Genomic DNA, 27,746 nt, shown 5'->3' on the forward strand with positions numbered 1-27,746 from the left:
TTTTTGATATGGGGTCTACCACTGGATCTGGAGTTCATTGATTCATCTAGACTATCTACTGAGCAAGCCCCAGGAATCTACTTGTCTCCAACACTCCAGTTATATGCCACCATGTCTGGTATTTAATGTGGGTGCTGGGGATCCAAACTCAGGTCCTCACACTTGCACGTTAAGCTCTTTTATTCAGTGAGTCATCTCCCCATCCTCCAGAAAGAGATGTTTTATTTTAATGGGCTAACTCTACAGAGTATAAACAATGGAAGAAAAGACCATATCACCAGAATTTTAGAAGCTAATAAGAGAATTGAATAAGTGATCAACCATGAGAAAACAGAAATGACTGTAACTTAGAAGAGTTTTTTTTTTTTTTTTTGCTAAAATTAAAATTAATCAAGGACTGGGCATAGATGGCTCAGTGATTTTAAAGGTTTAAAGGCTTACAAAGCCTGCTGGCCAGGGTTTGATTCTCGGACTCACCTAAGCCAGACACACAGTGGCACATGCATTTGGAGTTCATTTTCAGTGGCAATAGGACCCGGTGTGCCCATTCTTTCTTCTTTTAATATTAAATATGAAGTTATAGCCTTTTAAAACCCCACCAAGATATAGTTCAGATATTTAAAGTAAGAGCACATAATGTGATTAATTAATTTTGAAAGCTTTGGGCTGGAGAGATGACTTAGAGGTTAAGGTGTTTGCCTGCGAAGCCTGAGGACCCAGGTTCAATTCCCCAGAACTCATGTAAGCCAGATACACATGGTAGCACATGCATATGGAGTTAGTCTGCAGTGGCAGAGGCCTTGGCATACCCATCTTCTCTTTCTCTCTCATAAACAAATAAAAATAAAATATTATATAAAACCTATTATGCTTTATTACTTCTAAGTGTGTGCTTTATATTTTGGAAACAATTACTATAACTAATTGGTAAGGAACTAGAGTTGTTTTAAATAACTGAAGAGCTTTAAAAAAAAGAGGTAGGGTCTCACTCTGGCCCAGGCTGACCTGGAATTCACTATGTAGTCTCAGGATGGCCCTGAACTCAATGGTGATCCTCATACCTCTGCCTCCTGAGTGCTGGGATTAAAGGTATGTGCCACCACACCTGACTTTTTTTTTTGAGGTAAGCCCAACAGGCTGGCCCTTTTTTAAATGAAAGAGAGCAAGAGTGAGAGCAAGAGAGACTAGGCGTGCCAGGGCCTCTAGCCCCTGTAACAGAACTCTAGGTGTGTGTGCCACCTTGTACACATGTGCAAGGTTGTATCACCTTGTCTATCTGGCTTATTTGGATCTAGGGAGTCAAACATGGGTCCTTAGGCTTTGCAGGAAAGCCCCTTAACTGCTAAGCCATTTCTCCAGACCAAAGTTATTTTAAATAACCACTTTTGTTTGATTAAACCTCCTACAAGCCTGTTAATACATTAAATGTTACATGAAAGTAATTCTAGTTGGTATTTTTCTTGCCAATAATAAGAATATGTGTGTGTCATATTTTATGGGCAATCTTTGAGTACATAGAACACATTGCAAACAACTCCAATCTTTGTTTTTAATTCTATAAAATCAATTTGGAGAGCCATTCTTTTGTATTCTACAAACCACCTCACCTGTCAACATGCTTGCAATAGCTATCTTATTACCTCCTCCAGCCACATTAAACCAGAATTTATAATGTTTTTTCTTTGACATTTTCTATATCAAGACCAGCAAAATTTCTAAAGTTAAGGGATCATAAATGCCAATTCTTCAGTGCCCAGGATGGTTAACATATTGTTTGCACGAAGCTGTGTTAAATTTCAGTTCATTTGGGCAGAGGGAGGAGAGAGGATGGCAACAGGAATGCGTCACTAAAGATCAAAGTAAATGCTGCTGTGCCCTTCCCAATGACCAGTTCCGCCACTTCTGCAGAGTGTGGGTTTTATATAGGTACTGTTTGAAAAAACTAGGTCAACAAAAGCTATGAGATTCACTTTTCTTCAAGAAATTAGTTGTTTAGAAAATTCTTGAACATGACATCCTAGCATCAAAACTCTTTTCAGAATTAGGGCTCATCAGAAATCAAAACATGTGTCTCTTTCCATATTTTGCATGGGCTTTTGGCAGACTAGTTATCTTCGCATTGCTGGGAAAAACACTTGACCATTTGGTTTAAGGGAGGAAGGGTTTATTCTGCTGTATGGTTCCAGAGTCCATCATGGCAGGGAGGGCATGGTGGCAGTGGCTGGTCACATTCAGTGCAACAGTGAGGAGGCAGAGCAGAGTGATGAGTGCTGTTGCTCAGCCAGTTCTCTTTGTGTACAGTACAGATCTCAGCCCGTGGAATGGTGCTGCCCACAGTCAGGGTGGGTCCTCCTACCTTAACTAACCTAATATAGAAAACCCTTCACAGAGGGGATTCTAAACCCAAGTTGTCACATAGGCAACTGGGGATCAACCACCACACTCTCCTTATTGTCTTTCTTTTTCTAATAGTAGGTGAACAGTCAAGATCAACTAGACAACAAATATGCGATAGAAGCAGGCTGTAGTCATGTATCCATAGAGTTTTTGCTTAACAAGTCTTTGGGGGTTATTTTTGCAAGGCAGGGGTGTTTTACTGACTTTATAAAAATGAGACTGGAAAGCATGGCCATCAAGAAAGCAAATGTTGGGCTGGGGAGATGGCTTAGAGATTCAAGGCATTTGCTTCCAAAGCCTGCTGGCCTGGGTTCAATTCTCCACTACCGACCGACCGACCGACCGACAGGCAGGCAGGCAGACAGAAAGACAGTTACACATGAAGCAAATGTTGCTGGGAATATGTATGTAGTGGTGGACTGCTTCTTAGCACCTGTGAGGCCCTAAATTCAGCACCACCAAAATAAATCCTAAATTGCTAGTTCTTGGTGTGGCATCTTACACCCCATAATTCCAGCACTCCTGAGGCTGATGCAGGAGGATCATCCTGAGCTTGAGGCCTGCCTGGGATACAGTGAGACTCTGATCCAAAAGAGAAAGAAATTAACACAAAATCCTAAATGCTTTATCATACATAATTTGCAATGTTTTTTCAAAAGAAGCTTACTTACTATTTTAGTGAACATATGCAGTTTTTACTTTTTGATTCTTTGTGTTAATGTCCTTCAAATCTTAAAATAAAGACTTAATCAAATGCAGCAAAATAAATACTACACAGAATATAGATAATACTGAGATCTCTTGAATCAATTTCTGCTGAGTTTGGTGGTAGTTAACTTGTAAGGGATGACTGTCCTTAACGTACAAAACCTACAAAATCTGTGATTCTGTGGGAAGAGTGATAAATGATTAGACTGTGATCCCAAAACTTCCAAGACAGAATGCTCAACCCACTGTCTGTCTCTATAACTGAACTATAGACCTGACCTAGCTAGGTCTGGTGCTATGGAGGAAACAGTATTATTGAGAATGTTTTTGGAAAAGGTAGTAATATGTTTGTTTCCCTTTAGTACCACAAGAAAAATCTGTTGGTTTTATTTTCTTGCAGCGCTGAGAGATTGAACACAGGATCTTTTTTTTTTTTTTTTTTTAAATTTTTTTTGTTCATTTTTTATTTATTTATTTGAGAGCTACAGACATAGAGAGAAAGACAGATGGAGGGAGAGAGAGAGAGAATGGGCGCGCCAGGGCTTCCAGCCTCTGCAAACGAACTCCAGATGCATGCGCCCCCTTGTGCATCTGGCTAACGTGGGACCTGGGGAACTGAGCCTCGAACCGGGGTCCTTAGGCTTCACAGGCAAGCGCTTAACCGCTAAGCCATCTCTCCAGCCCAGTTTTTTTTTTTTTTTTTTTAAATTTAATTTATTAGTTTTCTTTTCAGTAAATACAGGCAGTTTGGTACCATTATTTAGGCTCATCTGTGAACACAGGATCTTTCATGTTAGGCCATTGTACCACTGAGCAACATCCACAAAACACACACACACACACACACACACACACACACACACACTTTTCTTCTTTATAGTCTTTCTGAGAATGCCTAGCAAATTCCAGACCCATTTCTTCTTTTCCTTGGACATGCAGTTAAAGTATATTTCCCTGGTTTCCTATGGTCCGGTATGGGACCTGAATAAATTTACAGCTATGCAATAGAAAATCTCCCATACAATATCCTCTCCACGTTTTACCTGTTTGCTGGGTTAGGTGAAAATGGAGACCTTGAAAGCCCAATGTAGAGGAGGGTGGAATCACAAGATCAAATGATCCTGAACTACTGCTAACAACTTGAAAGCCATGAGTAAGGAGGATTCTCTTTTGACTTTATGTGACTGACAAATGTTTAGTATTTGAATAATCATATATATTTCCAACTTGGCTTGCTATGGCAACTGGTATTTGCTACTACTGTGAAGAGTAGTTCATTACCTTTTACAAAGATACCTTCTCTCTCTCTCTCTCTCTCTCTCTCTCTCTCACACACACACACACACACACACACACACACAAACACACACTATATATATACAATATAACAAGTGGTTTAATGAAATAACAAATGATATGAAAACTGGAGGAAGCAACAATTAATTCTGTCCATGAAGGATTCTGAAAGTAACATGTGAATTGGGTGAAGAAGTAACAACTTACCAAGGAGGTAAGCATGGTAGAAGAAGCAAAGCCCAGAAAAGGGGAACCTATAAACAAACGCATGACACATACACTGTGCCCAGGACTACTTGTATAGGCTAATTGTGTTCATGACTGGACTAGTGGGAGCTAAAAGTAGATATATGGTTGGAGGCCAGACTGTAACACAGTAATGACCAGACTCATTTTCTTATAGGCAGTGAGCCATCAACATTTTCCAGAGACAAAGTATGTGAGAGACAGAGAAGAAAGGAGAAAGTCTGGAAATGGGAAGATTAAGCAAGAAATAATAACAGTAGACACATGGGAACAGCACTGACATACTCCAAGGCAACACTAACCTGATTTGATGCAGGAGGAAGGGAAATGGTAAAAGTGAGCAGTCAAAAAAAGCTTCTATCATAGAAGAAATGTGAAGTCCCAAGTACAGAGCAAAGCAGATGTTTTGAGATCTGATGGCAATTAAAGATTGTAGGGGACAGAGGAGAACTGCCATTAGTTCAGTTTATGGACTATGTGTCTGGCTTAAATGTATTTACTGTAGGTATGGGTTATCTTTTCAAAGTGAGAACACTGACAAAACCATGCATTGAAGTACAAGTAGATCCTTAAACCACCCTAAGGGGAAATGCTGAATTTTTTTTTTTTTTTTTCTCTGAGGTAGGGTCTCACTCTGGTCCAGGCTGACCTGGAATTAACTGTGTAGCCTCAGGGTGGCCTCAAACTCATGGTGATCCTCCTACCTCTGCCTCCCAAGAGCTTGGATTAAAGTCATGCGCCACCACACCTGCTCTGAATTTTTTTTAAATGAATGAATTTTTGGTTTTGGAGACAGGGTCTTACACTATAGTCCAGGCTAGACTGGAACTTGTGACAATCTCCTGTATCAGCCTCCTGTATCGTAATCCTGTGTTAGGATGATAGGCATGAGTGACTATGTCTGAACCTAATTTTAAAAATTTAATTTATATAAAGAAATTGGTAAGAAAAGAAAAAACAATTAAACTAGGTATGGTGGCACATGCTTTTAATCTTAGCACTTGGGTGACAGAAGCAGGAGGAACACTGAGAGTTCGAGGCCTGGAAGCACAGAGTGAGTTCCAGGTCAGCCTGGACTAGAGTGAGGCCTTATATTGGTAAAAAAAAAAAAAAAAAAAAGAAGATGATGAAGAAAAAATAAAAGAGTAGATAGTATGAAAAGTCTTCCTTTCTTTGGTTTCTCTAGCAACCCAATTTCTCTCTTGAGACTGCCACATGCTACTAGATTTCTTTTTGATCCTTCCTGATGTATTCTTTACACATATAAACAAGTTTGCCTAAATCTACCTATCTCCTTTATAATACATATGCATAGACACCTGAGCTTCTTTAAGGGACATTTACTTACCTTAGTGTGGCTCCCTCAGTCTTAACCAAGTCTCCATTTTTCATATAGACATACTGCTGTTTTCCGTCTCCTATAATTTCTTCTCTCTGAGGATTCCGTGGGAGTTTTTTAATGCAGTAAGTAGTGTCTAGTCATAAAACATGTAAATACACTAAGTCACACTGTAAATGATTCAGCCTTTTAGTAGGTTAACTTTCATAGAGATAACTCATTAAATATGCATAGAGTATTATTAAGACAACAGTAAAATGGTATGAATTATAGCAGCTTATCTCTGAGATGTAACTGTTGCATACATTTCAATAAAAGTGCTTTATATTCTTCCATGCCACTCTAGGTGTACATAAAAGCATTTGTTATTTTATAATCATTCCTATTCTGTAAAAAAGCTTATAAATAGTTCTTTTTGTAAAATATATATTTATGTGTTTATTTGACAGAGAAAGAACAGAAAGGGGAGAGGGAGAATGGGTACAGCAGGGCTTCTTTCTACTTCAAACTCCAGATGCATATGCCACTTTGTGCATCTGGCTTTAGGTGGGTACTTGGTAATCAAACAAATTGGCAGGCTTTGCAAGCAAGTGCCTTTAACCACTAAGCCATTCTTTGGCCTGAGAGTAGTTCTTCATAATTACAGCTACATCAGGGCCAATGTTGAGGGGGCAGCTAATAAGGGACCTGAGCACTGTTCTGTATGTAGGTGGCTACATAGAGTAAGTAAGTCATGGCAGTAGTTAATAAGAAAAAGCCAGCATGTGGTCACTGCTGTTAGTGCTGACAGGGGGCCCCAAACCTGAGGGTAAATGTTCTACCTTTAAAATAAGTTTGACACAAGCCATTCCTCACTGGTACAAATAAAATCAATCATTTAACCAATAAACAGTGCTAGTTACCTAACCAGTATACTATGTATAGTGAATATAAGCACTTAAGATCTTACAAAGTTGGAGAAATTAAACTTACAAATGAAACAAAGACCTATATGCACTATCATTTCCTGAATCCTAAAAGGACAATTCAGCAAAAAAAAAAAAAAAAAAAAAAAAAGCAACTGAAATACCAAATAAAGGAGAAACAGTTTGAAAAGTATTAAAAAGTATGACAGAACTTGAGGTGTGAGTTATGGGGTGAGCATGATGGGGAGGTAAAGATAGACCTGTAGGTAGAACAGCATTACTAATGGTATGGAAATGAGAATTGAGTGTGGTTTAGCTACGACAATACAATACCATCTTGTGTAAGCAAAATATTGTCTGGGAAATGTGGAGAGAAAAGTTGATTAGGTAAGATGAGCTCAACTCACAGAAGAGAGGATGTGTGGTCACGATAGCTTTCTGTAAGGTAAGATGGTATGAACAGGTATATCAGTATAGCAGCAGCTCTGAGTGGTGACGGTGGAGTGATGAGATCAAATGGAACAAGGAGGGGATGACTGCAATAACCCAAGAAGAAGATAATGTGACCCAGCTAGAAGAAGCTAGAAGCATTAGGGTAGCAGCATTGGAAATACAGAGAAAAGGATACTCCAAGGAAAAACTGACAAGGCAAAGAGATTTGGCTACTGTGGTAGATAACAAAGACAGAAATAGTTTTGCCTTACAAATTTAAATTCCATTATCTTGTGCTCCAGAGGACCACAAAAAAGGGGGAGGAATGGTAAGGACTTTTTGTTTTTTTAAACCTGCATAATGTTTTTCATTAAAGAAATGAAGGTATTGCATTTCTGGTTCTAAGACCTTGGGTTAATAATCATTTTCCAAATCACTACTATCTCAAAATTATAAAACAGTATCAGTTTTCAAAACTATGTGAAAATACATACCCTATTCACAATAGCCATCGGTAGGAAGAACAGTGGTGTGCAGAAAGTAATCAATGACAATTAATTTTACCATCAGTCTGATGTAATTAATGTATTGCTCTAAAACTCACTTTTAAAAAGTCTTTCTGTACATGTATTGTGTACGAGCAAGTGAATGCAAACCATGGTGCATGTGTGGAGGTCAGAGGACAACCTTGGAGGCAGGTCCTTGCCTTCCACTGTTCGAGGCAGGTCTCTATTATTTGCTGCTGTGTACTCCAGGATAGCTAGCCCCCAAGCTTACAGGGATTCTCCTGCCTCTGGCCATCATCTCACAGAGGCATCTCTGGTATTACAGATGCAAGCTACCACGTCTGGCATTATATGCGTTCTGGAGATGAGAGCTCAGGACCTCAGGCTTGCACAGCAAGTGCTGTATCCACTGAACCATCTACCCATCCCTTACCATTGTAAAGTGTAAAACTTAGTAAGTTTTAAAAACTTATTTATTTGCTTGCAAGGAGAGGGAGAGAGAGAATGAGTGAATGTGAATGAGTGTGTGGGCACATGAGAGCCCAGTGCCACTGACCAGACACATGCTCCACTTTGTGCATCTGGCATGACATAGGTACTGGGCAATCGAACCCTGACCATCAGCCTCTGCAATCAAATGCCTTTAACCAATGAGCCATCTCTCCAGTCCCTCAGTGTATTTTTACTAGATAGTCAAAGAACTGCGCATTATCACCACTAACTAGTTTTCAAAACCCCACCCCCAAAAGTGCTAAGCCCATTGGCAGTCACTTCTCATTATTGTCACCCAGCCTCTGGTGACCACTTTCTTTCTGTCTCATGGGTAAGTGACCTATAGAAGGAAAATTAATGTCAGGCTAAGAAATTATGAAATGAAATCTTTTGGCACATAGTTGTCCTTGATTGGAAAAAAAGAAGAAGGGAGAAAGGTAAACTGCAAAGCTGGTATTTTTTTTTTTTTTTTTTTAGGTAGGCTTTCATTCTAGCACAGGCTGACATGGAATTCACTATGTAGTTTCAGGGTGACCTCAAACTCATGGTGATCCTCATGCCTCTGCCTCCTGAGTGCTGGGATTAAAGGTGTGCAACCACGCTTGGTATAGCTGTTTTTTGTATGTATGTGCAGATGCATTTGCTGTGTGCACATGCATGTGGAAGTCAGGGGAGTAAGTTGGGTATCTCTATCACTCTTCTGCCTTATTTCCTTGAAACAGGGTCTCTCACTGAAATTGGTGCTCATGCCAGGTTTTGGTTAGACTGAATGATCAGCAAGTCATTCTTCTCTCTCTGTCCACCCCACCTTCAGTGCTGGGGTTACAGAGATGTGTACATGGCCAGGATTTCTGTGTATGTGTCCTGGGGATCAGGTAGCAAGTGCTTTTATGTGCTCTGCTGTGTCCCAAGCCCTAGCCCCTTTTATAAGTGCCAGGTTGGAGTGCTGGGTATCTACTGTCTGACATAGTCATGTTGTCCCCAAGTCCGAAGGCTTTACAATAGTTTAAAATATTAGTTGAAGGAAAATGTCCATCTTCCTATGACTTAAAGTCCAAGATTTCCTTTCTGTGCCTTAAGCATGCCAAGTACATTCCCATTTGGGTGTCTTTGTTCCTTCAGTGGCTCAGTGTGGCATGTTCCCTCCCAAGGAACTCTCTATGCCTACTAACTCTAGAAAGAATGACCACTGTCTTCCTCTGTCTCTCTTTCTCCCTTTTCTTTTCCCATAGCGTTGTCTTCATAGTCCCCTTCATCATTCTTTATGTATATATTTAACACTTTCCTTGCTCCAGGTTGAGTAACCCTTTTCTGATTTAGCAAAGATGTCTTTTAGATTTCAGAGTTTTAGATTATCACAAATAGAATATCTAGATGGGACTGAAGCCTATGTACTTCCCACAGAAACCCTAAAGGTAACTCTACAGAATCCTTTTTTTTTAAAATTATTTATTTATTTATTTGAGAGCGACAGACACAGAGAGAAAGACAGATAGAGGAAGAGAGAGAGAATGGGCGCGCCAGGGCTTCCAGCCTCTGCAAACGAACTCCAGACGCGTGCGCCCCCTTGTGCATCTGGCTAACGTGGTACCTGGGGAATCGAGCCTCAAACCGGGGTCCGTAGGCTTCACAGGCAAGTGCTTAACCGCTAAGCCATCTCTCCAGCCCTACAGAATCCTTTTAAGCTGTTTGTGTTCTGACCTTCACCTATCATTTGGAGCCCAGGGAGTTCTGCAATTGTGGGATAATGTTAGAGCATTCTAGGCTTCATGACAGCAGAGTCTGTTTAGTTCGCTGTTATATCCTTTATTAAGAATATGCCTAACACATGGTGGGCACCTGAATGTTTAAGGAATGAATGAATTTAGGTGCATGAATGTGGGATAAAGATATCAACAGAACAAGTAAAATGTGAGTACTGAATAGGTTTCAGGTAGACAGAATTATCAACACAATGATATATTGTCTGGATTTCAGTATATCTTAAAGTTATGAAAAGCCTGTGATCATCTGTTTGGGATTATATACAATACTGCAGCTACCTTAGTAAACAGTGAATACTTCACAGTGGATAATTACTAAGTATGATGCAGTACTGTCACAGAGACTAAACTACAACTTCGCTTTATCACTGGGGAAAGTAAGAAGAATGAGGGTTCGAAAAAGAAAACAGAACTTCCCTTTTCCTCTTTTGTTAAAATTAATGACAGAATCCCAAACATATAAATTTCCAAAAGTACCACTGAAATATAGGCACTTCGTAAAGTTAATAGTTTTAACTATAAATTATTCCCCAAACACAGCTTTACTTGATAAATTTAATATTTTCTGCTTACCACTATTGATGTTTTTACAAATATCTTCTATGCCTCCAGAATGATCACGGTGCCAATGAGTCACTAGGATTTCCTGTATTGCTATGTCAAATTCAGCCAGAGCTTGCTTTAAACAACTGATGTATTCTGGAATGGATGGTTCTCCAGTGTCGATGAGGATTCTCCTGAGAATTAAATGGGAGATAATCACTGTTGAACACAGAGTTAGTATTAGTATATTTCTTGTACAAATGACATATTAACTTCAAGAAACTATAGAAGCTTGTTTTGCTTTCAACATGCAGGGAAAACTGTTATTCCAGCTTAACTAAAGTAATCTCAGTGTTAAGAAAGTTTTTTGAGGCAAATTATAGCCAAATTCAAATCTGAACAAGAAAGAATAGTAGTAATTTTGATCACTCACAAAGCAATTAAAGACAGCACTACTCCTATTGTATTCCTCATGACAACTGTGTAAGGCATACATTTCACTATTATGTTCAGAAGGTAAGTAATTTGCCTTGTGTTCTGCAAATAAATGGCAGAATTGGGTATTTTGATAACAGAATATGTGGTCTTATCTACTCTGTCTTCAAGATCCTTTTAAAGGTCCTCAAATACGTTGAAGCATTTGACTCAGTAAAAAGAAGCAGTCTTCTAGAGAAGGAAGGTAGCCAAAGATAGACAAACAATACTCTGTCATCTGTTCACAAATCTGAAAGAAAACACTGGATGTGATTTGTGACTGAAGAGTGAGGTGAGAACTGTAGAAAGGCAAGAGAGAGACAGTTACACTGAAAGCAAGCAAACAGAGGAAGTCTAGAAATGCTGGGTCCTAAATTTACAAAGGAAATACTAGGGTCCAACTTAAGAGCACTGAATGGGGAGTCCCCCTCCCCTGGCTCTGGGTCTGCAAAATGAAGAGGAAGGTCTCCAGAAGCAAATGCCAGGTGTCCCACCCCCCGACCCCACTGAAAGTCACGCATGGGAAATGTAGTCACTCAGCATGGCAGAGAGAAGGCTGTGGCAGGCAGGTGGAGGATGTGGCAATGAACTAAAAGTGTGGTGACCTAAGCTGAGGAATAAGCAGGAGGAATGTACAGGAACCCATCTGACCCAGGAGTGGGCCCATTTCTTCTGTGCTTTGACAATTCCACTACCCTTGTTTTTTTTTTTTTTTTTTTTTTGCTCGTGGCCATGATACTTTCTTTTCCTCAATTTGTTACAGACTAGCTTTTCTGTACATTTTCCTGAACAAAAGAAATCAAGGATGACATTTACCTCAAGAACTGATACATGAACTTCATTCATAGTACTTCACAGTTAACACTTCAAAATTTAGGTTGTCTATAAGAGTAGACTAGATAAAAATGACTCATTCATCCATCTATAACTATTTACAGATTACCTACTATGTGCCATGCCTTTATTTATTTATTTTTTGTAGAACGCAAGACAACCCTATTTTCTAGTAAAGGGTGGGAAGGGGTAGCACCAGAAGTAAACAATGCAAGCAACAGATAACAGAAAGCATTTTTTTTTCCATAGCACTAAAATTTGCTATCTAGACAGGATGATAATTTACTCTGCATGGGTTTATTTCTCTGATGCCCACAAGCCAATAAAACAAACAAGGTTGTTTTGTTAGTTAGATAGAAGCAAGATGTTCTGGTGTGCTGCTATACAGTAGAGTGACTGTAGATACCAATAATTTATCCTAACTTCTTAAAGCTAGACTTAGAAAGTTTTTATAAAGAAATTATGTTTTGTGTTGTATACATGTTTGTGTGTGTGAGCACTTACATGTGCAAGTGCAGGGGACAACCTGGGCTTTCATTCCTCACACACCCATCCACCTTTTATGAGACAAGGTCTCTCACTGGCGTGGAACACCCCAAGCAGGGACTGCTTGGCCAGCGAGTCCCAGGGACCGGGCTATCTCAGCTTCCCAAATGCTGGAAGTGTAGGCGCATCCCACCATGCCAGGCTTACTTGCTTGATTTCACTCTCTCTTGCAGCATGGGTTATGGGGACTGAACTCAGGCTCTAATGTTTACAAAGCAAGCACTTTACTATCTCCCAGTCAAAGGTTGTAAATGTTTGTAGAGATAAACATGTTTAATCTGATTTAAACATTATGAAATGTATACATGTCTAACACATATGGGAGTCCATCAATTTGTGCAAATTTAAATGTTCTTGTAAATTAAAAACAAAAATTTTTAAAAATTGGCCTTTAGGTGGGGAGGAGGGCAGTGACCTTATGGTCAGCTGATTTCTATATCCTAAGTTCAGTACACTAGTGGATCAACTTCAGAAATACAGTGTGAATTGTCTATTCTGGTGATGATAACCATGTGGCTATTGTGGTTCAAGGAAATATTGTAAGGTCCTACTGAATGAAAATGTAAGGACTGGAATGGTTTAAAGAACAGTTAAGAGGTCCAATTAATGGCGCAGGGAAGGGGAAGAATCAATTATTCTGAGGATTTTAGTATTGTAATTAATTTAGTATTGTAGTCAGTTCTAACATTGCTGGGATGAACATCCAAACCACAGTTTGGAGGAGGAAGGGATTTATTTCAGTTTACAGAATCCAGGGGAGGTTCCGTCAATGGCAGAAGAGACTGGCTCCCATCATAAATCCAAGCAGAGAGAGAAACCACCAGCAGCCACACCGCCATAAAGCAGCAACAAGCACAAACCAAGACCTCAGAGCTCACGCCTCTCAGCATACCTTTGGGCTGGAATTGTGATCTGCCCACAATAACACCTTAGGCCTGGACTCCAGGATTTCCCCCCAGTGACCCCTCCTCCAGCCAGGTGGCTGGAGACCCAGTTACAAGTTTAATTGTAACACCTGATTCAATAGGGGACATGCATTCAAACTAACATAAGTGTTGTCTGTGGGCTGACTGGTATGCCACTTTCGCATTTGGATTTACACAGGTGCTGGGAACTGTACTCAGGTTGGCAGGCAAAGCAAGTACCTTTAACCTCTGAGCCATCTCCCTAGTTCCTAGATCTTTAATTCTATTAGATTGCCATTTTCTATTATAATATAGAACATTTGTCCTGTAAGTATATACAATTTTGATAGGAATGGTTAGAATTGCAGCAGGTAAACGTTCTTGAGCAGAAAAAGAATGTAGAGACTCTGGAAAACTGAGTTATCATTTGTTGATTTAAATACTTACTGAGTACCTATATGTAAAATATCATACCAGACTTACTAGGGCTTTGGTGAAATGGGCATATGAGCTGATCAGAACAAAGGAGGAATTCCAGACAAAATTAGTTATTCTAGAGTCCTAGAATCATAATAGTGAGAATTGGGAGAAACCATAAGCAAATACTCAGCAAAAATTACTACACTATCTCTGCTATATAGTATTTGCACTAGGCTGGGGAACAGGAGCTGGGGCGAGGGGATAAAAGAGTATAACCTGTTGTAATTAATATAAACACAAATTAATATTAAAAAGGATCTGTGCTAGGTGTTGGAGATACAGCAACAAATGTGGTAAGTAGGGAAAGGCGTTAAACTTCTTATACACACACACACATGTGCACACTGACCTTTTGTATTATTGTTAAATAAGGGCCATGAAAAGTATGGACCTACCTAGTCTAAGAGGTCAGGGAAAACTTCCACGAGTAAGTGAGCTCTAAGGAAGAGTGAAGTAGGCTGGGTGAAACAGGAAAGAATGAACAGGACATAGAGAAGAAAGTGTGCATAAAAGTCCTGAGGCAGTAAGACACAGTAAGTCACCTGACCCACAGAAAGAACAGTATGGCTGAATCAGAGGTGTCTCAAGATAAGCTTCAGGAAGCTGGTGGGAGCCAGGATACTCAAGATCTTTCAATTTTCATTTTTTTAAGCAAGTTATTGATTTATTTATTTGAGAGAGAGAGAGAGAAAATGGGTACACCAGAACCTCCAGCCACTGCAAACGAACTCCAGACACGTACGCCCCCTTGTGCATCTGCTAACATGGGTCCTGGGGAATTGAGCCTCGAACCAGGATCCTTAGGCTTCACAGGCAAGCACTTAACTGGTAAGCCATCTCTCCAGCCTCAATTTTCATTTTTTTTTCTTTGTTTGCTTTTGAGGTAGGGTCTCACTCTAGTTCAGGCTGACATGGAATTCACTATGTAGTCTCAGGGTGGCCTTGAACTCACAGCAATCCTACCTCTGCCTCGCCATTGCTGGGATTAAAGGTGTGCGCCACCATGACTGGCTCAATTTTCATTTTTGAAACACTACCCTGACTACAAGTGGGAGAATGGAATGAAGAAGGACAAAAGAAGAGAAAGGAGGCTATTTATACAAGAGCTGAACTGGGTGACAGTGGACAAGAACAGATTGTGATAGTTTAGATGTGTGCTAGGAAGCAAGGAAAAGCCAGAGAAAATACTTAAGCATTTAACTTGATCACATCCATGGATGATTCTTTTAACCAAGATAGGAACCAACAAGGGAGGGCCTGATTTTAGTAGAGAAGACCATGAGTAGAGTTTGGAAAATAATCTTTTCTTTCTTTTCTTCTTTTTTTTTTTTCCAAGGTAGGGTCTCACTCTAGCTCAGGTTGACCTGGAATTCACTATGTAGTCTCAGGGTGGCCTCGAACTCACGGTGATTCTCCGACCTCTGCCTCCCAAGGGCAGGGATTAAAGGCATGTGCCACCACTCCCGGCTCCCTAGAAAATAATCTTTTAAGTGGCTGTGAATCATGTATGGAGATGTAAGAAAGCAGTCAAGCAAATCTGCTGACCAAGTCTGGCTTTTATCTAAATTTGAGCTGCAAATTTGAGCATTAATAATAAACAGATAACAGGTAAAGCTAAGAAAGAGGACAAGCTCATCTAGATAAACAATACAATATAAAATCAAGAGTGGTGCATAACTTTTCTCACTGCTGTAATAAAATACCTGACAAAGTGATTTAAGGAAGAAATAGTTTATTTTGGCTCACAGTTTGGGGGTACATTTCATCCTGGCAGGGAGAGTCTGATGGCAAAAGCAGAAGTATGAGGCAGCTGGTTACATTTTGTGCACAGTCAGGAAACGGAGCAAGATGGATCCTGGTGCCATACTTTGTATTCAGTCCAGGATTCCAGCATATAGAATGGTGCCACCTACATTCAAGGAGGGCCTTTCCACCTCAGTTAAACCTTCTTGGAAATGACCTCACAGAGATCTGTATCCTAGAAGGATCTAAATTCAGCCAAGTTGATAATCAAAATTATCCTTCACAGGAAGTTAGGACAGCATTTGGAGGAACTCAAAGATCTAGTAAAGATGGAGAATTAGAGGAAAGCAGCCAGAGGCATAAGAGGAAACACAGATGTGGTGTGAAGTCAATATTGCCAAAAGTTAGCAAGAAAGGAATAGAAAAATATTTGGTTTAGCTACTCAGAATCCACCCAAGATCTCAAACCTACTTTGTGAAATGGAAAAGTGGACACCGATCTTGGAACATCTGACTTGGACCCAGTTAATATTCATTCCTATCTTGACTACCTCAGCCCAGGCAATGTGACGGTGCTGGAGTGTGTATCTCCCCAAGAAGAGTTCCCACAGCTGTGTGCCGTGCAGTTTGTTCACAGGCTGGTTTTGAGCTAGACAGTCACCAGAACGGGCATTTCTCACACACAGCTAAACCATGTGTGATGAGAGTGAACCTCTGGGACGCCAGCCACACAAGCCTCACAGAGAATCAGAAGAAACTTTTCTTTTTTTGGTGGTGGTGGTGGGTACTTACCTTGTATATGACTTTCTGCATGCCCGACCTCCTATATTTGTGGCCACTCTAGAGGTTCCAGGGACCTGTCTACGAGCTGCAGAATTGGAATGGAAGCTGATATTTAAAAATTTTTAGATTTGCTTATTTTCAGGAAGCTGATTTTGATCGGGAATATTCATATTGTCTTTTTAACTGAATAAAATATGTAATCCAGTAAAAAAATATTCATTTCTAGTTATCCTTTAGTTTATATGTCATGGTTAGCATCATTTGCACATTATTCCAGTCTTACTACCATACATGTTTGAATAATATACAAGTATTAAGTAGTCAAAGTATAAGTTAAGATGGATGTTCCAGTGGTTATTCCAGTCTGGGTCTTAGTCATGTTATGTGGCTTAAGAGGAGAGACTGAATCTACTCTTTCCTCAATTCATTTCAGATCCTTACGTCTTTTTATTTAAGACAAGTATTTTGCTGTGCTGAGTGTGATACAAATATTTAAAGTATGCATTTTTTCACATAATTCAGCGTCTAAATGCAAGCCAACTTCTTCATCTGGTTTTCAATGGAGCTAGCCATCTGTTTTAGCCCTGGAAGAAAAGCAGGCTGTTTTGAACTTACTGAGACCGCATACTGATCTCCAACACAGTGTTCTCATCCTGTTGGATGATTCTGACTATATGCAAGGCTCATCTTGGGTGCTGACTTCGGAACTATGTTAAAATGACACTGAAGTGACTGCTCATGCACTTACTGAGCCGAAAGAGGTTCCAAATCTGACATGTTTTTCCCCTCTATCTTTTCAGAATGTGGAGGCAGCCTAAACTTTCCGTACCTAATGAACCTGGCCTTGTACACCTTGGGCTTAACCTACCTGACGTAATATTTGCACTTCCTTTTTAGTCGTCTGCTTCTGAAATGCTCATTTACTGAAGAAAACCAAAATGAGTTAGGCTCAGTGGGGTCAGGGTTTTGGACTGCACTTGCCAGCAAGCAAAGCCTGCCCTCTACTGTTAACAACACGGCTTCGGTACAATCGGTTCCTCTTCTGAGAGGAACCTGGGAAAACAAGCCAGCAAATACGAGATATATATATATATATCTGTTGTTTTTGATACAGGGCCTTGCTATATAGTGGGCCTGGTTAGCCTGGAACTCCTTCCATGTACCAGGCCACCAGCTTCCACCGTCCTGCCTCAGGTGGAGGGAACGACTCCAGGGGTCCCGGTTACCCAGCCACGGGAGCAGCTCGCCAGCAAGTAACGAAAATCGGGGATTCAGAAGCAGGAAGCCTTTCTTTTTATCTTCTTCCCGACTTCTGGTGTGGTCAGGGTCAGGGCGGTCACCACCAGGGACGGTGGTCATTTCGGGGAGCGCGGGGTGCCCGCGGCGCCGGGCGGGCCTCCCCGCGAGTGCACCGGCCGTGGCGGGGGGAGGGCCCTTTACCTGCCGCCGGTTCCCACCAGGTAAGTGTTGGTGCCCTGCAGGGTCATGGGACCCGGGTTGCAGCCCAGCACGCGCACCACCCGGCCCGACAGCCGCTCCACGCGCCGCAGCACCGCAGCCATCGCTGGGCGTCCGACGCCGGGCCGCGCGCAGCCGCGGAAGGCCAGCGGGCGGGGCCGCGGTCACGTGACGGCCGCGGGCGGCGCGCTTGGCCGCGGAGAGTGCGCAGCGCGGGCTCCGTCCCGCGTGGCCCGGCGTGGCCCGAGATTGCCCAACACCAGGCGGGGATCCGTCCCCGGACCAGGGCCAGTGTGTATGTTGGGGGGGGGGACGACGACAGCTAAACCCCCCACCCCAGGAAGGAATGCCAGTCAGGATTTCAGACGGTGGGGGTGGAGAGATGGCTTAGCGGTTAAGGCGCTTGTCTACAAAGCCAAAGGACCGAGGTTCGAGTCCCCACGCCAGCCCGGTGCACAAGGTGGCGCGTGCATCTGGAGTTAGCTTGCAGTGGCCAGAGGCCTTGACATGCTCATTCTTTATCTGCCTCTGTCTATCTCTTAAATACATTAAAATAAAATAAAAATTGGAGGTGTGTGTGTGTATGCTTTGCTAAGTGCTTCCCCACCCCAAACATCTCTTCCACTTTTTACAGGTAGATTTTATTTGGTCCCGATTTTATAAGTGGGGAAAACAGTGGAGTTTATGAGGACTTGCCCAGGTGACAGAGCTGGGTGGATGCCATTCTGGGTTTGAGGTTCTGTTCCTGTGTATTGTACTGATGCTCGTTCTCACCTCTAGAGGTTTAAGGAGCTTGCCTCTCCCGCATGGTATTGCACAGTTTTGCACCAGGTCAAAGTGACTTGTTTTCTTTGTTAACAATACCTTACTAACTGACTTAAGTATTAACCACATGTATTAACTACTGCTCCCCATTTTTTAAGATTGAGTAATAAATTAAGTAAAAGGACACACAGAATCTATGATTTCCAGTTGAATACTGGAAATCGGTTGTGACAGTTGTATAGAACTATTACTACCAAAGAGATGCAGAACATATTCACTATCATCAACTAGTCTTTTTAGAAATAAATCAGCAATTTATTTGAATTAGTTGGATACTTGGGTCTAAATGTTTGGGAAGGCACTTTTAGTACTCTGTTATTTTCAAGGAAATATCTGCTATTGACTTTACCAGACACCAATTTAATGTTTTGGAATGGCTGACAAACATCTGTGCTATGTGAGAAAAAATTTCTTTCATGTGTCTTAATGGAAAGTGTTTCAAAAGTGTTAGTGAAATGACCACATATCATTGCACTAGAAACACACTATGTCCTTTAAAAACTGCTTGGAATAACCATGAAAATCTATGTCACATATCTTCATCCTACCAATATTTATTTATAGCCATCAGTTATTGATTATTCAAACACAAAACCATCTCCGTCTTCCCTTTTTAAAGAACTCTTCTGGAAAATCAGCGACCCTACAACAAAAAATGGAGTAGTAATTTCTGGACCATAGTGCTTTTCCTGAAACTCCAGGCAGCTGTTCCCACTCTCCCTTTAAAAAAAGTTAGAACATCCATTGTGCTTTCATCTTGATTTAATTTAATGCCAGCCTTCACATTTGGTAGATGAAGAAATGGGCCCAACAAATGATTTAAAATTCAAATAACTTGTATGAACTCGTATAAGGAGGCAGTACTAAAAGAATATAGATGACAGCTAACGCATATGTTTTAAGCAAGTCGACGTGATTGTGGCATATTTAGGAAACTTAGTTGGTCGAGTTAGAAGAGAAATATAGACTACAGACACGAAATGAAGCTTTGAGGACAAATTCATTAATGAGATCTGAAGGTCAAACTCCTTTCTAAGAAATAACAACAAAGATTTTTACATTCTGGTCATTTATATTTATAACCATCATCTGCTTACAATGTACAAAGTATTATTGTAGAAATACGGAGGTAATAAAAAGGGAATAAAATATTCTTTTGCTTTCTAGAGAGTCTCAACCAAAAGGAGACATACATGCCTTATTTTAATGTGGGTATATTCTAGAAGAAAATTACAGTTAAAATGAAGAGACAACAAGGAGGAAGAGTAGAGTCACATTTATGGGAAAGCTTAAAGGTGAAGGATTTTGACATGGTTCTTTCTTTAGTTTTTTTAAAAATTAATTTGTTTATTTGAGAGAGAAAGAGGGAGAGAGAGAATGGGCACACCAGGGCCTCTAGCCATTGCAAATGATCTCTGACCGCATTCGCCCTCTTGTGCATCTGGCTTACGTGGGTCCTGGGGAATCGACCTGGGGTCCTTTGGCTTGCAGGCAAATGCCTTAACCACTAAACAATCTCTTCAGCTCTTGATGTGGTTCTTAAGGGATTGGCAGAAATTCATCTAATGGTTATATGGTTATTCTAGGTTATAAAAAACCAAACACCCTGGCTAAATATTTAGAAATTAAAAAAAGGTAGTGTTTACATGGAACTTGCTATAGTTTGCACCTGTAATTTACCCAAAGGCTTTCTTGTTAAAGACTTGGTTCCCATCCAATGGCACTGTTGAGAAGTGTTGAAACCTTTAAAGTCTTTCCAATCTGTTGCTCATAGGCCACATGAAGCCAAGATAGTTATGAATGTGACCTAACACAAAACTGTGAACTGAAACATCATGAGATATTTTTGGCTGTGTACTTTTTTGGTAACTCAATTGCATGGCTCTTGAGTGGGGGCTTTGCACATGCAAACAGCATGTTGCAATGTCAAAAGGTCAGAAATACCTGACAGGGCCCAGTGGCAAGTCCTTAGGCCTTTGAGTGTGCCCTTGAAGGGGACTGTGGGACCCTAGCCTCTTCTTTTACTGCCTCACTAAGAGCTAAGGGGATTTGTTATCCATATGCTGATGCCATGATGTGTTTCCTGTTGACCAGAGCAGTAGGTCCACCTCATCAAGGACCCAGGGCTCTGTGAGCCAAAGTAAACCTTTTGCTCTTTAAGCTGCTTGTTTCATGTGTTTTTTTTTGTTTGTTTGTTTTTTGTTTTCAAAGCAATAGAAAACTGCTTAACTGGGTGGGGAAGATGACTCAGTAGTTAAAGGCACTTGCTTACAAAGCCTGCCAGACCCAGTTCAATTCCCAGACATCACATAAAGCCAGATGCACAGTGGCAGTACATCTGGAGTTTGTTTGCAGTGACAGGAAGGCCTTGGCATGCCCATGCACACACACACACACACACACTCTCTCTCTTTCATAAACAAAAATATTTTTTGGAAAAGGAAAAGAAAACTGCTGCACAAAGATCAATAATCATGTTGAAGCAAGCCATAGGGTTTGAAAGGAATGCAGGTTGAAAAAAGTAGGCAGTTCTAAGTTAATGGCACCTTGTAAATTCTTTGTCACAATATTTTTGGTTTCAGAATCTGTCTCTTCTTCTTTTTTTTTTAATACAGGGCTTATTATCCATGCACTTTGATATGTTATGATGCAAATCGTATTTTTTAAACATTTTTTAGGTTATCGTACAGAGTAATGGGTTTTAACATGGCATTTTCATACACATCCATCATTATATTTTGTCCTCATTTATTTTCCTTCCCTGCAGCTCTTTCCTGTGCCCCCTATACCTTCAGCTTGTTCCTTTTTTTCCCCTCAGTTGATCCCCACTTATGATTTCTAATTATACATATTCCATTACTTTCCCTACTTCCCTTTTCCTTTAAGAGCTCTTCCTTTCCTCTCATGAGCCCCTTTCTAGTTCCATGACCTATGAACACACATGCACACATAGTTTTAAAACTAGGTTCCACACAAAACATGTGATGTCTTTCTTTTTGAGTCTGGCCTATTTTTCTCAACCTAATGACTTCATTTTCCTATAAATGTCAATTTAATTGTTATTTACAGCTGCAGAGAATAGAATTCTGTTGTATATGTGTACCACATATTCTTTATTGTAAATCTGATGAACAGCATCTAGTCTGATCCTATTTCCTGGCTATTGTGAGTAGTACAGCTATAAACATTGATATGCAAATATATTGACTTAGAGTCTTTTGGTATTTATGCAAGAATTATATAGCTGAGTCATATGGTAGTTATAATTTATATAAAATATTTTTATTTGTTGATTTATTTGCAAGGAGAGAGAGAGAGAGAAGAGAAAGCAACAGAGAGAATGGGTGCACCAGGACCTCCAGCCAATGCAAATGGGCTCCAGATGCATGCACCAATTTGTGCATCTGGCTTTACGTGGGTATTAGGAAAATGAACCCCAGTTGTTAGCCATTGCAGACAAGTGCCTTAACCTCTGAGCCATATTTCCAGCTCATAATTTAGGAACCTCCATCCAGATTTTCATAGCAGCTACACAAGTTGATATTCCCACCAGCAATGAATAAGGGTTTCTCTTTCTTTGCTAGCTTTTTGTTTTGTTTTGTTTTGTTTTTTTTTTGTTTGTTTTTGTTTTTCAAGGTAGGGTCTCATTCTAGCTCAGGCTGACCTGGAATTCACTCTGTATTCTCCGGGTGTCCTCGAACTCACAGTGATCCTCCTACCTCTGCCTCCCAAGTGCTGGGATTGCAGGCTTGCGCCACCACACCCGGATGATTTTATTTTGATGATAGTCTTTCTGGCTGATATAAGATTAAATCCTATTTCTCTAAAGATTTTGAATACCTTTTCAAATATTTATTGTTTATTTGTATTTCTTATTTTGAGAACTGTCTATTCAGGTCTTTAGCCTTTTTATTGATTGGATTTTTTTGTGGGTTTAATTTTTGTGGTTGTTTATATATCCTGGATATATGTATATAATTTGTCATATATCTAGTTGGGAAAGGTTTTCTTCCCATTCTGCAGACTAACTATTCATTCTGGTCATTCTTTCCATTGATGGGTAGAAGTTTTTAAATTTCATGTAACCCATTATTTTGAAGTTCTGTGAATGGAATTTTCTCTGACAAATTATATTTTCTTAAAAATTAAATGAAAAATACATGGAAGCCTGTAGTCTAAACCTAAAGAAAGAACCATGCTATTTCTTCTCCTCAGTGAAACAGATAGTAAAGGGTGTGGTATGATCACGATGTACAGACTCTCATCGCTAGGTTAGAAAATGTTACATGTGACTCACAGTTGATTTCAGTTTCATTTTGGCATTTGATCCTCAAGGATTATTCACTTGTTCTTCAGGTATACGTGTTTTCAGTAAAGAAGAAAAAAGATAACATAAAGAATTTGCAGAAGGGATTTTGAATTAAAGAAGGCTTTATATACATGACAAGTCATGACAAGTAAGTCCATTTTCACGTGTTATATTTGGTTGAGAAATGAAAGTATCTTAGTTTTTATTTCTCCAAATATTTATTTCATTACAGAGAGACTGTGTGTAAGGGCAAAGGTTATGTATTTTGACTGGCAGCCAGATAGCTACATTAGGTGGGGTGATCTCTGATGAAATTATTGAAACTCTTATTTGGTCAGTAAGTAGAATGCAAGGTGGTGTTATTTCCTAGCATGGTAATGGAATAGCGATCATCTGTCCTTTGTCAAGTTGTAAAACAATGCAGTTATTGAAAGAGTTGTGGGCTGTCTTTTTTTTTTTTTTACATTTTTTAGCTTTTTGAAGTAGTGTCTCACTCTAGCCCAGGCTGACCTGGAATTCACCATGTAGTCTCAGGGTGGCCTTGAACTCACGGCGATCCTCCTACCTCTGCCTCCCGAGTGCTGGGATTAAAGGTGTGTGCCACCATGCCTGGCTATGGGCTGTCTTTATGAGAGTTGTAACACTCATTGGCCTGCTGTGTAGGTTTACTTCCTGTTGGAATTATGTGGCATCCAACTGAATTAGGAATATGGACATTGCTGTGAGATTAATCGATTGAGTCTAACATCCTGCCAGTAATGTAATTGCTGTTTCATAGAAGTGATTCTTTCCATTTTGCAAAATGTCACATAAATTGTTTGTGTCTTTCTTATTCATGTCAGACAAAGGAAATTTTATTTATGGATGGTTCATAAATGTACATATAGGGCTGGAGAGATGGCTTAGCAGTTAAGCTCTTGCCTGTGAAGCCAAAGGACCCCAGTTCAAGGCTCGATTCCCTAGGACCCACGTTAGCCAGATGCACAAGGGGGCGCATGCATGTAGAATTCATTTGCAGTGGCTGGAGGCCCTGGCGCACCCATTCTCTCTCTCTCTGTCTCTCTGCCTCTTTCTCTCTCTGTCTGTCGCTCTCAAATAAATAAATTAAATAAACAAAACATTTTTAAATAAATGTACATATAGATTACTTATTAGTAATTTTGAGTAAATTATTTACATTCAAAAGCCATGAAATATTATCTCAACTATTTTAGTAAGTTGTACTATTCAAAATATATTAGATTATAATGTTTTATTAGAAAGAGTGTGGAAAACTAAAAATTTTTATTCCTTCATAAAAAGTAAAATACCTTTTAATAGTATTCTGAAGAATTTTAAATAAAATGCTTGTAGGTAGTAAAAATAAGAACATAGTAGTACTAGTTTGTATGTTTATTTTAGTAAAATTTTCCCTGCTGGTTTTTTTTTTAATAATTTTTTTAAAAATTTATTTGAGAGCGACAGACACAGAGAGAAAGACAGATAGAGGGAGAGAGAGAGAATGGGCTCACCAGGGCTTCCAGCCTCTGCAAACGAACTCCAGACGCGTGCGCCCCCTTGTGCATCTGGCTAACGTGGGACTTGGGGAACCGAGCCTCGAACCGGGGTCCTTAGGCTTCACAGGCAAGCACTTAACCACTAAGCCATCTCTCCAGCCCATCCCTGCTGGTTTTTAAAGTAATAAATGTTCTTTGTAGAATATAGTATGTTAAAAAAGAAAACAGCATTGGGCAGGATGGTGCATGTCTTTTATCCCAACACTTGGGAGGCTGAGGTACGAGGACCACCATGAGTTTGAGGCCAGCCAGGACTACAGAGTGATTTCCAGGTCAGCCTGGGCTAGAGTGAGATTGTGTGCCCCCACCCCCAAGAAAACACACACAAAAAACAAAAATAGTATGTTAACTTCTCTGGTTGCCATGGTAGAAGAGTACAGAGAAGGTATTTTGTCACAGCCATTTCCTTGCTGTAGCCTCACATGGCTTTTCCTCTGATGTCTCTTCCCTTTCTTTTCTTTCCTCTATACCCTGTCTTCTTCCCTCTCCTTCTTTTTATTTCTGGGGGACGGGGTGCTGGAAGTCAACCAGGCACCATGCTAGGCAAGTTCTCTAACACCGAGCAGTCCTTTAAGGAGACTAGTCTTGGGTTAGTCATCAGGAGCTAATTTGTCATTACTTACCCCCTGTTGCAGTCAGGTTTGCATTGCTGGCATAAATCACCTGACCAATAGCAGCTTCTGAGAAAAAAGGTTTATTTTGGCTTACAGACTTGAGCTGCTCTGTGATGACAGGGTAAAATGACAGCATAAGTAGAGGGTGGACATCACGTCCTGGCCAACAACAGATGAACCACAGCAACAGGAGGGTGTGCCAAACACTGGCAAGGAGAAACTGGCTATAACACCATAAGCCTACCCCCAACAATACACTGCATCCAGGAGTCATTAATTCCCAAATCTCCATCAGCTGGGAACCTAGCATTCAGAACACCTAAGTTTATGGGGGACACCCGAATCAAACCACCACATTCCGCCCCTAGCCCCCATAAACTGATAACCATCCATGATGCAAAATGAAGTGCATTCATCCATCTTTAAAAATCCCCATAGTTTTTATCAATCCTAATGATGTTAAAACATTCCCATAGTCCAAGATCTTTTAACTGAGCCATAGTATCAAAAAATCCCCCCCCCAACCCCATAATGTCACAGAATAAACATTCACATTACAAAAGATGGCATTGGGCATAGCAAAGAAATATTCAATCAACACAAAATTTACAACAGGGCAAAACATCAAACTCTGTAGCTCCAACTCTAGTCAATGACAAATGTCTTTGTCTGATAATTCTAACCATTGACAAATCTCTGGAGTTCCAATTCCTCCCCTCCAGCTAGGCTACTCACAGTCCTAGAAAACTTCATTGGGGACTGGCAGCTTTCCTTAGCAGCCATCTCGGGGTCCCGGCATCTCCACTGGGTCTCCACTACAACCCCACAGTCCATCTTCACGGCTCCGTCAGGTCCCCATGCAGGCATCCAGCAAACCTGCTTCACACTGCCCATGGCCATTTCCAAAACACAAGACCATACTACAAATTTAATGACCCTCTCTTTTCTGCATTTCTTGTACTCCATAATACGAGGTAGGGTGCCAATTTGTTAATCTGGGGGCGGGGGATAAAGCAGACTTTGAAGAACAGGACACTCCTTGAGCATTCAGGCCTCTTCAAAAGAGTCTACATTCTTCCTTTTGCCCCAGTGCAGGTCTGCTGGCCCAATCTCAAAGGTTGTAATCTCTTATATAATTGCAGCTGAGCAGGCAGCAGTTTCAGCCCAAAGATTTCATTCTGTGCCATATCCCTCCACTCACACCAGTCTGTTTCTATGCAATGTAATCCTGCACAAGTTCTCAGGACATGGGCATAACAGCAAGCTTTTCACACAAACTGCTTCTAGCTCAGTCCAAGCAAAGCTCTTTCTTACCCTCATAAACAAACATCATAGTCCTTAGTTATTACTATATTCATGTCTTTCAACTCTTACCAGAATAGTCCATCAAACTATACACAGCACTGCAAGGCACCTCTTAGGGCAAGGTTTCAAATCCTTGCACATTCCTCTTGAAAATCAGCTCCAAAAGGCCAAATCCATACAGCCAGGTGTCTATCAGCGATCTCACTCCTTGGTACCAATATTACTGCTAGAGTCAGGTTCACATTGCTGGCATAAATCACCTGACCAATAGCAGCTTGTGGGGACAAAAGGTTTATTTTGGTTTACAGACTCAAAGGATGCTCCATGATGGCAGGGGAAAATGATGGCTTGAGGAGAGGATGGACATTACCTTCTGGCCAACAGCAACAGGAGAGTGCGCCAAACACTGTCATGGGAACACTGGCTATAACGCCCACAAGCCCATCCCCAATAATACACTGCCTTCAGTAGGCGTTAATTCCCAAATATCCATCAGCTGGGAACCTAGCACTCAGAACACCTACGTTTATGGGGGACACCTGAATCAAAGCACCATACCCCCTTAATGTCCACATCTCAAATATAGACATGTTTGGGAATTAGGGATGAAATGTGTCAATTTTGAGGGGAAGAACAATTTAATTCAAAACATATAGACAAGGGGGAAGCTCTTATGTTAGATGAAGTTAGAGATCTCAAATTTAAATGCTTAAGAAGTCAGGTTAATTCCATCTACTTTCCTAAAGATGATGTTTCATGTTTTTTTTATAGCTCTATTGTGTAATTATACTGCATTTTCTACATTAATATACTAATGGACATTTAGATTAATGCCATAACATATCTATTGTGAATATTGCTATAATAAACATGGGTGTGCAGGTATCTCTCTGTTATATATTGACTTGGATTATTTTCGTGAAGGAATGGTATAGCTTGATCATATGGGAGTTCAGATTTTAATTTTTTTCCAGAAATATCTATGCTGATTTTCATAGTTGATATAGCAATTTACATCAACACAAACTGTATGTAAGGGTTCCCTTTATGCCACATCTTCACCAGCATCATGGTTTGATTTCTTGACAATAGCCATTCTGACTAGGGTAAGGTGGAGTCTCAGTGCAGTTTTTCTTTACATTTCCATGCTGGCTAAGGACACTGAACATTCTTTTCATATATCAGTTTCTTTCTTTTGAGAATTATCTGTTCGATTCATTGCCCATTTACTGATTGGATGACTTACTGTTTTGGCCTTTAACTTCTGAGCCATTTAAAGATCCTAGG

The 27,746-nt window shown here is 40.4% G+C and overlaps 1 protein-coding gene across 1 annotated transcript in view; it reads right to left on the bottom strand.

Moving 5' to 3' along the window:
- The window catches only part of Lactb2 (lactamase beta 2), a 40,694-nt gene extending 22,726 nt beyond the window's left edge, over positions 1-17,968 (bottom strand). The window contains exons 1-3 of the mRNA XM_045144747.1: positions 17,833-17,968; positions 10,658-10,821; positions 5,996-6,122 (exon numbers count right to left, since the gene is read on the bottom strand). Of these exons, the coding sequence (XP_045000682.1) occupies positions 5,996-6,122; positions 10,658-10,821; positions 17,833-17,954 (413 nt within the window). The 5' untranslated portion in view covers positions 17,955-17,968. The remainder of the gene's footprint in view (positions 1-5,995; positions 6,123-10,657; positions 10,822-17,832) is intronic.
- Positions 17,969-27,746: the final 9,778 nt, after the last annotated feature.

This window comes from Jaculus jaculus, chromosome 2 (assembly GCF_020740685.1).
Source record: "Jaculus jaculus isolate mJacJac1 chromosome 2, mJacJac1.mat.Y.cur, whole genome shotgun sequence".
Taxonomy (NCBI): domain Eukaryota; kingdom Metazoa; phylum Chordata; class Mammalia; order Rodentia; family Dipodidae; genus Jaculus; species Jaculus jaculus.